This window comes from Arachis hypogaea, chromosome 1, assembly GCF_003086295.3.
Source record: "Arachis hypogaea cultivar Tifrunner chromosome 1, arahy.Tifrunner.gnm2.J5K5, whole genome shotgun sequence".
In the NCBI taxonomy this organism is placed as follows: Eukaryota; Viridiplantae; Streptophyta; class Magnoliopsida; order Fabales; family Fabaceae; genus Arachis; species Arachis hypogaea.
The window spans coordinates 549,606-563,396 of NC_092036.1; the positions used below are offsets into that span (position 1 = coordinate 549,606).

General features: G+C 27.3%; 1 protein-coding gene across 3 annotated transcripts; it reads left to right on the forward strand.

The window, feature by feature from the left end:
• The first annotated feature begins 270 nt into the window (after positions 1-270).
• Positions 271-10,326, forward strand: LOC112785565 (methylesterase 1). 3 transcript variants are annotated; one of them, XM_072234441.1, is made up of 5 exons: positions 271-451; positions 855-1,014; positions 5,521-5,983; positions 7,900-8,025; positions 9,934-10,326. In XM_072234441.1, exons 3-5 carry the CDS (start codon positions 5,603-5,605, stop codon positions 10,213-10,215), a joined length of 789 nt encoding a protein of 262 aa, XP_072090542.1. In that variant the 5' UTR covers positions 271-451; positions 855-1,014; positions 5,521-5,602; the 3' UTR covers positions 10,216-10,326. The 3 variants fall into 3 exon arrangements, with proteins under 3 accessions (XP_072090542.1, XP_025684835.1, XP_025684880.1); XM_025829050.2 differs by lacking the exons at positions 271-451; positions 855-1,014 and having other exon boundaries at positions 5,459-5,983; XM_025829095.3 differs by lacking the exons at positions 271-451; positions 855-1,014; positions 7,900-8,025 and having other exon boundaries at positions 5,496-5,983.
• Positions 10,327-13,791: the final 3,465 nt, after the last annotated feature.

Here is a 13,791-nt window from a genome sequence, read left to right on the forward strand (position 1 = left end):
TTCCTCTTTTTTTATCCCCTTCCAAGATCGATATTTCATTTCTTGAAAATAAATTACAGATCATAAGCCACTAGCAATAGGAATAGTCGACAAGCGTCCAAAACCATCATTGGTTTTGATGAGGTGCCTGCCAGACAAAATCTAAATTGGATTGGGGAAGATTACAATTTTTAATGCGTTTAACTAATATCCTTGTAGCTTCAACGAGTTAACATCTTTATTTTCAAATAGCTTTAAATTTCTTGCCAGCTTACAAATTGCAATTGCCACGTTAACAGAGGCTCCAACCATAATTTCTGTGATATTTTTCCTGCTATATGTTATGTGCAAAATTAGACTCATTTCTTTGACTTGTGCACAAGGTACTAAACAGTTTCTTCAGCATTATTACACACTGGACACAATTGATTAGTGGAGAGAATTCTTCTTTTTTGTAGCTTTGATCTTATTGGTAAGCCATGGTACAAAGCTTTAAAGACAAATAGTTTTTTGTGGAATTTTCATATCCCATAGTGCTCCAAAGTTGCTTCTTGGCATAAATCCAGGGAACATTTCATTGGGAGGGTGGTAGAAATTAGAAGCTACTTTGTACCCTTCCAAGACTAAATTTTTTTGTCTTATTTAGCACTCATTTGATTTTATCTTCAATCAGGTTGAGATCCAAGATTCATCGTCATTTCTCAAATGCCTCATAAAGAATATACTTGGGATTGTATATGGATAAATGGCAGGGAGCCATGGATTCTCCTCATTTTTTTCTTTTTTTTCTTTTTGGGTCTTACACTACACACATTCTAACTCACACTCACATTAAAAGAGGGTTCTTATTTCTCACTCTTTGGATTCAAACCCAGGTGCGGCTTGATGAGAAATCTATAAATTGTCTGTTGGTAACGTAGGGTTGAGTTTCGATTTTTGCATGATGAGGTTGACTGTTGTATGCAACACCAAATTGCTGCGTTGTCGCTGGAGCTCTCTACCGATGTTCCGTTCTCTCGCTAATTTATAATTTCGGTGAGTTGTTCCTTATTCCGAATTCTTATAGTCGCTTTTCTATTAGATATTACTAAGGATTACCTTATGTTAATATCTCAAGCTTGAGTTACTGTTGTTGTATTGTGCTTTTGTGGCTGTTGCTGCTGCAGAAAATGGTCGAATTTGTTGCCACTAATTGCGAGCTAAGAGAAAAAGGTTTTTAAACGCGTTTGATTTTGCGAGTTTCGACTATTTGAGATAGGGACATTTTTTTAAATCTGTTTTATTTTCAAGAATTGTTATAAATTAATATCGATATGAAAAATATATTTTTTTGATTATGTGAATCTTTTGGATTATTACCTTGAACTGTTTGGATAAATGGAACTAGTTAACTGAGTTTGTTAAGAAGTAAATGAAATGTTGAGTTGCCTATAACTGACTTGATTTCTTGATTGTTGGGATTCTTGATTTTTTTGATTGGTTTGTATTGAAAATTGTTGAGTGTTCTGGATGATCATATTTATATATATACATGAAAAACGGTTTGATATTTGAGACGGTTGATGAGAGATATTGGTTTAGTTGGAACTCTTAAAGGGTTTAGAAGAGATAATGTCAAAATTTTATAAGTATTTAAGTAAATTTAAATCATTGGAATTTAGGTCGGTAAAATGAAATAATTTGTTAGTCTCTTTTTGAGATAAGCCTTGAACTAAAAGAAATGAAATTGAAATTAGTTTTAGACACTTGATTTAATAAAAATGAGTTTTATTTGATTAATTTTGGTTTAAGGACTATGTGTTTTAGGAGTTTTAGAGAAAAATAAATTAATATAAGTAAATTGAAGATTTAACTTATTTTAGTTTGGTTAATTAAAAAAAATTATGATTTGAATATTTAATTGAACAAAATTGAATTTTATTGAATTAATATGAATTAAAGAACGATGTCTTAACGATTTTAATGAAAAATAAAATAATGCAAGTGCGTATTTAAAAGGAATAAGAAATGAAAAAATAAAAAGAAAATTGTAAACAATCTAAAGAAATCTGAAACAACTCTAAACTTTTCACTTAAGTGTATCACTCAACTTTTTATCATTCTTTGGCTTTTTCATAAGATCTCTCTTTCAGTCTTTTATCACTCAAGAAATTATAGAAAGATATACATTGAAAATAAAATTATAATCTGTAAAACATGAAGGAGATTGATGCTTCAACAGCCTCTATTGCTATGCGATGAACCAGATTTGCTTAACTTTTATTTCGTTCCTCATTCTGGCAGAATACCTCTTTGATAGAAAGTACTGTCCAAGTTGATGAACTCTTTTAGAGAAACTTCTCAGAACATGAACTTCAAACCTTGGTTCCCTCTCCTTGCTTCAATAGAAACAAAATTTTTCTTTTTGTATCTCATTGTATGTTGCTGAGATCCTCTCTTCCAAGTCAACTCCTCGAGTTGTGTGTTACACCAGCTTAGCCGTTCACTTTCTTCCATTAATCCCCAAATTGAAATTTTGAAGCAGATTAATTTTTCTTGACCGAGTCCTCAAAACAGCAAAGAAAAAATATTTTCAATAGCAATCTCACATCTAAACCCTTGAGATGCTATTTGGTCCCCAAAAAATAATCTTGGCATTTTATTCACAGCAGTGTATCTCAGAAATTACTTTTTTCTATATATTTCAAATTGAAGTAACAGAGAGTTGGAGAAGGAGGGAAGAAAGTAAGATGCATGCAAAAGGAAATGAATCACCTTTAGCCTCTGACTTAGCTTGATATGGTTTGATACGGGTGATTAGACCTCAACCTTTTTGCTTAACCTTTCTCTTTCTTTCTTCTTTGGTGATTGACTTAGGAACAAAGCACTCTCTCTCTTCTCTGAATTCTATCCGAATTGAAAAGAGGAACGTTGCTTTGAAGGCAAGCACATGGAGAGCTCATCTTGAGAAAATTACATTGGACTTAGGTTGGTTTTGATCCAATTGACCCAGCTAAATTCCTTTCTTTATTTTTCTTTGGGCTTCCTTTGTTTAGATAGCCCACCAGCAAATTCTTTTTGTTCTATATTGGACTGCTGCCATGTTTGCTAATTATGGCATGCATCACTTAATCAGAAATAATTAACACTAATTGGGTGATTAATCCACTAAAAATAATGTTTGTCATCATCAATTTAATTTAGTTAATTTTTTAACAAAATATTCAAAAATTAAGACAAAAAATATCTAAAACAATTAAAAAAATTCAAAACCTAAAAAGAAGGCACAAAAATATCCAAAACATATAAAAAAAAGACACATTCAAAACTTAGGGGAAAGAAACTTCTAAAACAAACAACAAGAATCATCTAAAACCTACAAGAAGAAGAAGAACGTCGTTGTAAAAAGAATATCCAAAACCTAATAAAAAAAATCTGAAACGTAACAAAAATAAATATCTAAAACCTAACAAAAACGAGATATTCAAAATCATTTAAAAATAATTTAAAATCCAACAGAATAAAATTTCAAAAAAAGAACATTCGAAAACTAAGAAAAAAACATCTAAAACTATTAAAACAAATCATCCAAAATATAAAAAAAGAAATATTCGAAACCTATGAAAAAGAACATCTAAACCCAAGAAGAGGAAGAAGAAAAAATGAGCATGACGCGGTGCGACGCTGATGCAGTTGGTGGGCCGCGGCCCTATCGACAAGCAAAACATTAGGAATAAGAGCGTGTATGATGGGGTGGAACGCGATGCGCGACTAAGGTTAGAAGTGAGTCAAACTAAACCGAGTTAGACCAAATTCAAGCTCAACTCACAAAAATTGAGCTTGACTCATGACTCGATTCATTAACAATCGAGCCTATTTCTTAAACTCAAACTCGCCTTACCGAAAGCTTATGAGTTGGCTCAAGCTCACGAACTAACTCAAATAATAGAAATATAAATACATAATCTATAATTTTATATCAATAAATTATAACTTATACATTTTAAAAAATATTTAAAAAGATCAATTTTATATATTATTTATGTATCAATAAATTATAAATTTTTTATTTATGCCCTACATCAAAATTATATGTTAAAAATAAATATAAAATTTTAAATAATTAAGATCATTAATATATATATATATATATATATATATATATATATATATATATATATATATATATATTTCATATGTATATATAAAGTATACTTTTTGTCTCTGAAATTTGGCAAAAGTTTTAAACATATCTTTAAGTTTTATTTTGTTTCAATTTCGTTCCAAAAGTTTTCAATTTGTATCCAATATACCATCGACGAGTAAATTTTCAAAAAATTTAAGACCAATATAACAATAATACATGAAAATTATGTTTTATTTGCTTATGTTGAGAGTTATTCTTATGAAATTGTTGTTGAATTAGTCTTAAATTTTTTGAAAAATTAGCTGTCAAGTTATATTTGATGCAAATCGAAAATTTCTAGAACAAAATTGAAACAAAATAAAATTTAGGTATATTTTTAAAATTTTTGTCAAACTTTAGAGACAAAAAATATACTTTATCCTAATATTAAAAGTATAGATTAAATATATATATATATATAATTGAGTCAGCTCATGAACTAATGAGCTGATCCAAATTTAAATTCGACTCATTTAATTTATGAGTTCAATTTCAAACTTAAATTTAACTTACAAACTCATAAACTTAGTTTATAAAACTATTAACAAATCAAATTCGAATTAGTTCACGAGCTACTTGACTTCCTTCCAATCCTATGCACGACAATGGCACAAGAGGAAAGTTACGGTAGAAATGCGGGACACGATGCATGGCAGGGAGAGAATAGGAGGTTGCCGCGTCGCAGTTTATAGATTAGAGTATGAATTTTGGTTTTTAAGAGCAAAATTAATTTTTTTATTTAAATTTAAAATATTTTAAATTGGCTGAGTTGGATGTACAACGAATTGGGTGTATAGACTTTTTTTTTATATATATAAAAGTCTCTCCAAAATTGTGTCACATAATTATCTTTGAAAGAGGAATTTGGGTCAAAAGAAATTTAAAAGGCGAAAGTAAATCACGTGGAAATTTTGGATTAAATTGAATTTTTACCCAATCAACGTGATCCTTCAATTGATTGTTATTCCTTAGTTATTAATATTTGCACCATTATTACAATTAATTCTCTCTCTCTTAATTGGCATTATAATTAACTATCAAATTAAATAATTAAAAAATATAAAAAACCAATAGAATATTTATATAATGTATATAATGGAAGTTTAGAGATGTTTGATTCAGTAGAATAGTAGATATTTATTATCTTCTGATATTCGGATAATTATTCTAGATAATATTAGTATATTATGTTTAAAAAATTAGTAGTATTTTATTTTAATTATTTATTTTTTAACTCATATTAAACTAAATAAATAATCTATTATATACATTGTACAAATATTTCATTCTTTCCGTAACAAAATCCAATAATTAATGTTTAGCGTTTACATGACTGTATATTGTACTGCTTATGCTTTTCCCACTTTTCACAATAGTACAACAACCCCCGACCGGAAACTAACTCTCCCATCTTCGCTATATATACACACACACACGGCCACGCGAATTATACTTAACATGGGTTCAGAAAGTGTTACACACTCATCAAACCACTATATTTTGGTACATGGGGTTTGCCATGGTGCTTGGTGTTGGTACAAGATCAAGCCACTTCTAGAATCTTCAGGCCACAAGGTCACGCTTCTTGACCTTGCTGCTTCTGGAGCCAACTCGAAGAAGCTCCAAGATGTTGAGACTCTTTCCGAGTACTCTGAGCCTTTGTTGGAAGTTATGGAGTCACTTCCCCCAAATGAAAAGGTGGTTCTTGTGGGACATAGTCTTGGAGGGCTCAATATTGCTCTTGCCATGGAAAAATTCCCCACAAAGGTTCAAGTTGGTGTTTTCTTGACCGCTGTTGTTCCTGACACTCAACACAAACCATCCTATGTCTTGGAAAAGGTTTGCTTTCTCTACCCATTTCTTGATTTTTTAGTGGAATCTCACGTGTGGTCGGCTTGATGTGAAGTTGATAATTGAGAGCCGTTAGATGAATTGACTGATTTGACTAAATTTTTAGCACTCGTCTATCAATTTTACATGAAGTCGACTGCATTTTTTTTTCTTCATAAATAATATAGGTTATAAATTTATCTAAAATTAATAATTAAAAATCGTTAAATAATTTAATATATTAAATTAAATTATTATTTAATAATTTTTAATTATTAATTTTATATGAATGTACACCTATATGAATACACCTATATTGTACGTGACTTTGTAGAGGTGTTTTTGATTTCCACATGGAATTGAGGTGGGTATTATATCAAATGATTCCGTTTGAACTTTTTTATTTTATTTATTTATTTGTTTATTTATTTTTATCTAAGTATGAAATATCATGAAATTACTATGGTTTTAGGTTTAGTTTGGTAAATATTTTGAAATAGTAATTGTTTTTAAAAAATACACAAGCTTAAGTCACTAAAAAAATACACAAATTTTTTATTTTGTATTTAGTAAATAAAAAAGATGAGATATTTGTTAAACTTATAACTTTTAAAAAATAAAAGGTTTTCGAAAATATTACACATTGTTTGGGGCGAAGGAATTTGAAGGTAAAAAAAATAGGAGAAAAGAAAATAAATAGAAAAATAAGTTTTTAGTTGTTTAGATGAGAAGAAAAAGTAAAATAAAAAAAAATAGTGTGAGACCCACTAAAATATTTTCACTTCAAAGATGAGATGAAAATGAAAAAAAATGTGACAATCATGAGTAAAATTACACATTTACCCTTTATTGTTAATAAATTATAATTTACATATAATATAGATAAAGATATTAATATAATTTTATACTATATTATGATTTTTTTTCTTTCTATCCAAACAAAAAAAAAAATTTTTTTTTATTTTTTTTATCTATTTTTTTTCATCCAAACAATATATAAATAACTCTACTTTTTTTTTCTATTTTCTTTCCTCTTATTTTTTTCTTCTTATTTTTTATTTCTATTTTCTTTTCTATATCTAAATAAAGAATTAAAGCGAAACTTTTTCAAAGTTAACTTTTATTTATCAAAATTAAAAAATCTAATGTAATTTTATACATTAATTAATTTTTAAATTTAACTATTACATTTATATTTATTATAATATTTTTAAATTTTAATAGTTTACTATCTATTTTTTTCAAATACAATTATTGTTGTTTATATTTATTAAAAAATATTTTTAATTTAATTTATCAAATATTACTACAACTTTATTTTAAAAAATTATTTTTTAAAAATTAACTTTTATAAATTATTTTTAAAAAATAAATTTTACCAAATCAGTATATATCTTCCTTTTTTTTTTCTAAATATTTTCGCCATTTTTTTGTAGTCTCCAGTTTATATTGTCGATGGAGATTTCTGAAAATAAGCATTGAATTTTGAAATTTTTGCTTTTTTTTTTAATATTTACAAGAGTTTACTTTTCATTCATCGACAATATAAAACGTTTAACACAGTTATCTAATTATATCTGTTTTTTAAGATAACTATTTATGCAATTAATATAAAATAATAATTATTTTTACTAACACAATATTTCGTAACTGAATATATATATATATATATAAAATAGTTTTACACTTCAATGTATTAAAATTAAATTTTATTTTCAAAAATTAATATATATTTAAATTTTGTATATTTAAATATTAAAAAATAATTAAGAAAATAAATTAAAATTCTCAATAGTTATTCTATTTTTAATATAAATTAAAGAGAAGTAATAATGGAAGACAACGTGATCCTAGAAAAATGTCATACCGCCCACTACAATATTCTGTTGTAATATTTTCTGAGCATTACAATTTTTCAACTCCAGTACAGTGAAAGCATGCCTGCGACTTCATGGTTGGACACGGAATTCGACAAGTGTGGAAACAAAACATCTCTCTTGTTTGGTCGCATTTTCATGTCCAAAATGCTCTACCACCTAACCCCCCTTGAGGTAAATAACAGAGATTTTGATCAATGGAATATTTGAAATTTTGAAAGGTTTAAAATGTTTTGCAATTTAATTATTGAAATTTTAAAACATGTAGCTTTAAAATATTAAGTTTGTGTATGAAATAAGAAAATGATGAAGGAACTTGGATAGTTTTCTCTTTGGTGAAGATATTTTTATTTTATTATTCTAAATTAAACAAAATAATATTCTATCACTACTTGAAACTTGTAAAAGAAAATTATTAATATTCAAATAAAATACTTTAATTTATATACAAGATTTAAAATGCATTCTCTCTTGTAACTATTTTATTGAAATGCACTTAAGATTTGTTCTTATAAAATGTTTATACGACATTTTATTGAGGAATAAAACACACGCTACAAGAAAAATCAATTTTACTAGTCATTTATTTTGTTTTTAACAACAATAAAAATAATCGCTAATATATTTAATGATTTATCTATTTTATACTTTAAGAATATATATTAAATTTATAAATTAAAAAAAATTCATTAAAAGTATAAATAATTAAAATTTTTAATGTATTTATTTTACATTCATTAAGTGAAAGTATTTAATTTTTTTACTAATAGTAAATTTATTATATATCTTTATTGAATATGTTAGCTAAACCTTATATTTAATAGCAATTAGACATTATTAACAACCATACAATTGTCTGCAAATATTTTTTTAATAGTCGCAAAAAATATATAATAATAATAATTTAGTTAACATATGTCTTAAGAATACATGATAAATTTATAATTAGTAAAAAATTTTAAATTTTTTTATAATAAATACAAAATAAATGTATTCAATATTTAAATTTTTTGTATTTTTAATATTTTTTAATTTATAATTTTAATACGTATTTTTAAGATACAAAATAAATAAACTCTAATAATAAATATACAATTATAGTAGAAACATAAAATTAAATAAAATATATAATAACTATTATATATTATAGTTATTAAAAAATTGTCACTAAAACCTCTTTTTTTCTATTTAGTGATAATCTATTTAAATCCATGGTTCACGAACACCCAATCATTTGTCAACAGGGTTTTAATTAAATCATAATTGCGGTAACTAATACAATTATTGCAATTGAAATAGTTATTTTAATAACGATGATGAATAGTGTATTAATATAAGTACACAACCATATTATCTGCATATATACTATAATTAATATAAAATATATATTAAAATATAAAATATAAAATATATATTAAAATTTTTTGGAGATTTAAATTTAAATGGTTATTTTTTGTCTAATAAATTATTATATTGTCATCTATCTTTTAATATGTAATATTCTAATAAAGAAAAGAAAATTGTTAAGAAAACAATAAATCCTCTTTTAATTTTATTTAAACTTCTGCAAAAAATAAAAAATCTGAAAACTGAATCATATACTTTCCATTTCTTTTCCTTGCAATTCAAAATCATATTATCTCACGTGCCCTCCATTACTTAGTTTAACTAAGGCAGTTGCACTTGCACCTAAAGAAAATGATAGAAATAAATATCTATGGGCTCTACCCCTCTACCATTAGAAGTTTTGGTCGTGTAATAAATATTAAAGTGTTTAAAAATTAATAAAAATCAGTCACAAATAATTTAACATTTGTATTTAATATTTATTAATTATTATTAAAATAAATAAATAAATTTAAATATAATAAATATATAATTATAAATATTATATTTATTTTTTCCAAAATTAAAAATAAAATTCGAGACCGCGATCTCTAAGTGAGAACGAAGAGATTGTATCAATTGAGTTATAGTTCGTTGGCAATTATAAATTAAAATATTAAATTAAATATGATAAATTTATTTATGTTATTGTGTCTCTAATTACTAACTGGGAAAATTGATTGCATGTTGTTGCAGGATCTAGAACTGGCCATGTCTATGTTAAGGCCTGGGTCACTCTTCATTGAAGACTTGTCTCAGCAAAAGAACTTCTCAAAAGTGGGATATGGGTCAGTTCCACGTGCCTTTATTGTTTGCACTCAGGACCTTGGGGTTCCATTGGAATTTCAACGGTGGATGATAGAAAACGCTGGCATTAGTGACGTCATGGAAATCAATGGCGCAGATCATATGGTTATGCTTAGCAAGCCCCAAGAACTTTGCGATTGTCTCCTAAAGATTGTTATGAAATACCAATGAATGAATTCATGTATGTCATGAAGCAGGGGCAAGTAGATGAGAAAAATGAAAAATCGAATAAAAATTTATAATGTTAGTTTATGTGATACAAAATTGAAGTTGTTTCCTGCCTGCCGAAATTTTGACTTTTGAGTAAGATAATGTGGTTAGTATTCAAATAAAACGATAAATAAGTTTTTAATCTTTTAATTTAAAGATAAATAAATTTTTGACTAATTAAAAATATATAAATATTTTTAAAGGTTTATTTGTCTTTATATATTTTAAACGAAAAAATTTAAATATCTCACATTTTAAAAAATAAAAAATATTTTTGTATTTTTAATTAATAAAAAAATGATGTGTCTTTGAATTATAAAAACAGTGATTTATTTATTTTTTTAATATTTAAAATAATAAATTTACCTTCTAAAATTTAAACATAATTTATTTTGGTTGTTCACGTTACTTTCATATTGGTATAGTTACAGCAAAGATCTTTATGTGTGTATCTTTATAGAATTTAGGTAGCGTTTGGTTATTGTTCATGTCTTATTGGACATGGTAACACACGTCCTTCGTTTGATTTGGTGAGACAGAAAATTTGATAGATACAAAAAGACATAAAAAAAAATAAATACATAAAATTTGTGTACCACTTATAAGCTAAGACACTAAGACATACACACAAGACACTTATTTTTTTCTTTAAATTCCAATTTTAACCATAATCCCAAATTTCGTTTCTTCATCCCTCTCCTTTCCTCTTCCCTCTAATTCTTCTGCCTCTATCTATCCTCTTCCTTCAATCATTTTTCCTTCTGCCACTCCCACTGTTGCTACTCAAGATCTGTTACCCACCACCGAGACAGTCGCAACACCGTTGCCGTCCACCCCTTGCAGCCCAACATCGCAGATCGCGTCGCCCTACTATCGCAGATCATCACTGTTACGGGTCTTATGGTGGTAATGAGTCTCATAGATTCATCACTATCATTTTTTAAATCTATTCCAGTTTCTATTTTTTTTTTTTTGTTAAATCTGTACTTTCTTCAACACTCATTACATCCCTCTCATCTTTATTTCTATTTTTTTTACTAGTGTTTGAATTTTAAAAATTATTGCAAAAATTTGTCATTCTGTTTTAATTTTAAATTTAAAATATTGAAGTAGTGATTAAATTTTTTTGGTGATATTGATTTGAGATGAAGTTGAAAAATTAGTATTGGTGGTGGAAATAACTGATAACAATAGTAATAGTAATAATTATATTTAAGGTAAAATAGACATTTGAATAGAAAATTTTGTCTTATATATTATCATTAAATATGATAAAAATTTGTGTATATCTATATCTACGTATACTTGTATATTTGTGTTTATATTTTTATGTCTAAAAGACACCAACTAAACACAACCAATAATGATGAAGGAGAAATCTTAGCTAAGTGAAATATTAATGGGTTTGGTAGAAAACGATTATGACCTATGGCACTAACAATAATCATAAACTAAATATCTTAGCTAGGTAAAATATTAATGAGTTTTTGGTAGAAAACAATTATGACCTATGGCACTAACAATAATCATAAACTAAATATATATTTCATCGAATTGTGTAAATCGACTGAAAAATGAGATACATAACATCATTTTTCTTATATCATTTAGCTATAATGTGTTATAAGAATACATATTAAAGTTATTAACTAAAAAAGTATAAAAAATATAAAATTTAATTTTTAATGTGTGAGAATAATGTGTGAAATTTTTTTGGGATAGTATTTTTTTCTTAATTTTTAGAATTATATCTGCATCATCAGGGGTTCAAATTTTTTGTAAGAGAAAAGAGTTTGCTGTGGTTTTTTCTTCTTTTTCTTATTTCTCTGATACCTATTATAATCATCATCATCTGTGTCACTTCATTGGTTAGCACAGGCATAATCAGAGTCACGCATAGAGGGATTAACATCCTAGAGAAAATGGCCATTAATATGAGAAATATAGACAGGTCATTCGTTTTCAAGGAAATACACCGATAAATTATCTTGATCGTAAGTAGTTTGTACTCGAACCGAAAAGATTATATTAATCATTCTGAAAGATGATCCTCGTAGTAAAATTTGTTTGACTACTCCTAATTTCTGGAAGACAGTAGTCACCGTTCCATCACTATTGTGGGTAATAGTTGGTGGAGCTGCAGTATAAATATCAACCTATTTTTTGAGAAAGGCTTTCTTATAATTAGTAATTCATTCTAATTGAATAATAGAAGAAAGTTCTTTAGTGGTGATCATTCTTAAAATATTTACAATTGCTAGTCTTCTGGCATTATCAGTGAACATGAATAATATTTCTCCTATGGTGTTTGGGAGATTGATATCAAGAACATAGTCTTGGACTCTGTATAGGACTTAGTGGTGTAAGGAGCCTGTTTAGCATTAGAGTTTTGAATTACTCTAATTAGTTGTATTTGAATCTTCAACCTATAAGGTATCATTGGATCTGATAACCTCATGGTGAAATTAGGAGCTATAGTAAGATTCGTTTGAAAGTGTAGTGACCAATGCTCCAATCAAGGCATGTTAATAATTCTTGAAAGTAGTATTCAAAAGAGCAACCTTGCCTGTTATAGGAAGAGATTTTTTTTATGAAGAGTTAGAACAAGCCTAACTGCTCCTAGATGTAAATGGGTGTAGCCTTGGATTTAATAATTTTGGATGAGTTTGTGCGAAATTTTCAAGGTTATATATTGTTCAGCAGTAGTGGCTTTCAAACCACACTGTTGTAAATGAGAAGATTGGATGACTTCTTTTGGTGGAGGAAAATGATTTCTGGTGATAAGATGGTGAATGGTGGTGAGGGCTGATTTTTTTTTTGTTTTTGATAGAAGGAGTAGGGGCTAATAAGTGGATATTTAGTAGCTCGTGTCCGAGAGCCTTCTAGGACAGAGTGAATTATACTAATTGATCAGTCTTATTAGCAAGAATTTTTTTAGATTAGAGGGGAAGCAATCTATGTTTAGTGAAGTAGAATGATGTATGGGCTCAGAAGAGCTTAAGGATGATGAAATATCCATGTTTAGTGAGTTCTTTCTTACTTGTTTTGACTAGTACTACCTTCTTCCTCCTATTAAATTTGAGGGTCTGATACCACAAGAGTGAATCTCCAGTACTTCAAGAAATCGATACTACAACACCATCATGCTTATCCTTATTGATCACTAGATCAGGTGAGATTTAAAAGGTCTGAGCAGAACTTAATATTATAAGATCGAGTCCTTTTTTCGCTATGAGAAATTCTCGTGGATCCAATTTATGCCATATTCTGATGAGCAGATCCTCTGAAATAAGAGGCAAGTCCAGAGTATATTTAATGACACTAAATAAGGAAAAAGAAATAATACTAGCTAAGCTTTCAAAGAGAGAGAAAGAGATTTAGAATATTTTGTGAGATAGAAAAGGATAAATATATTGCAATGTTCGATACTTTGTGATACAACTGAGATTAACCCCCTCTTTTTATAGAGGTCTTTGATTGACAATCATATCTTACAGAATTTAAATAAGTCTATTATATAATGTCAATTGGAAGATA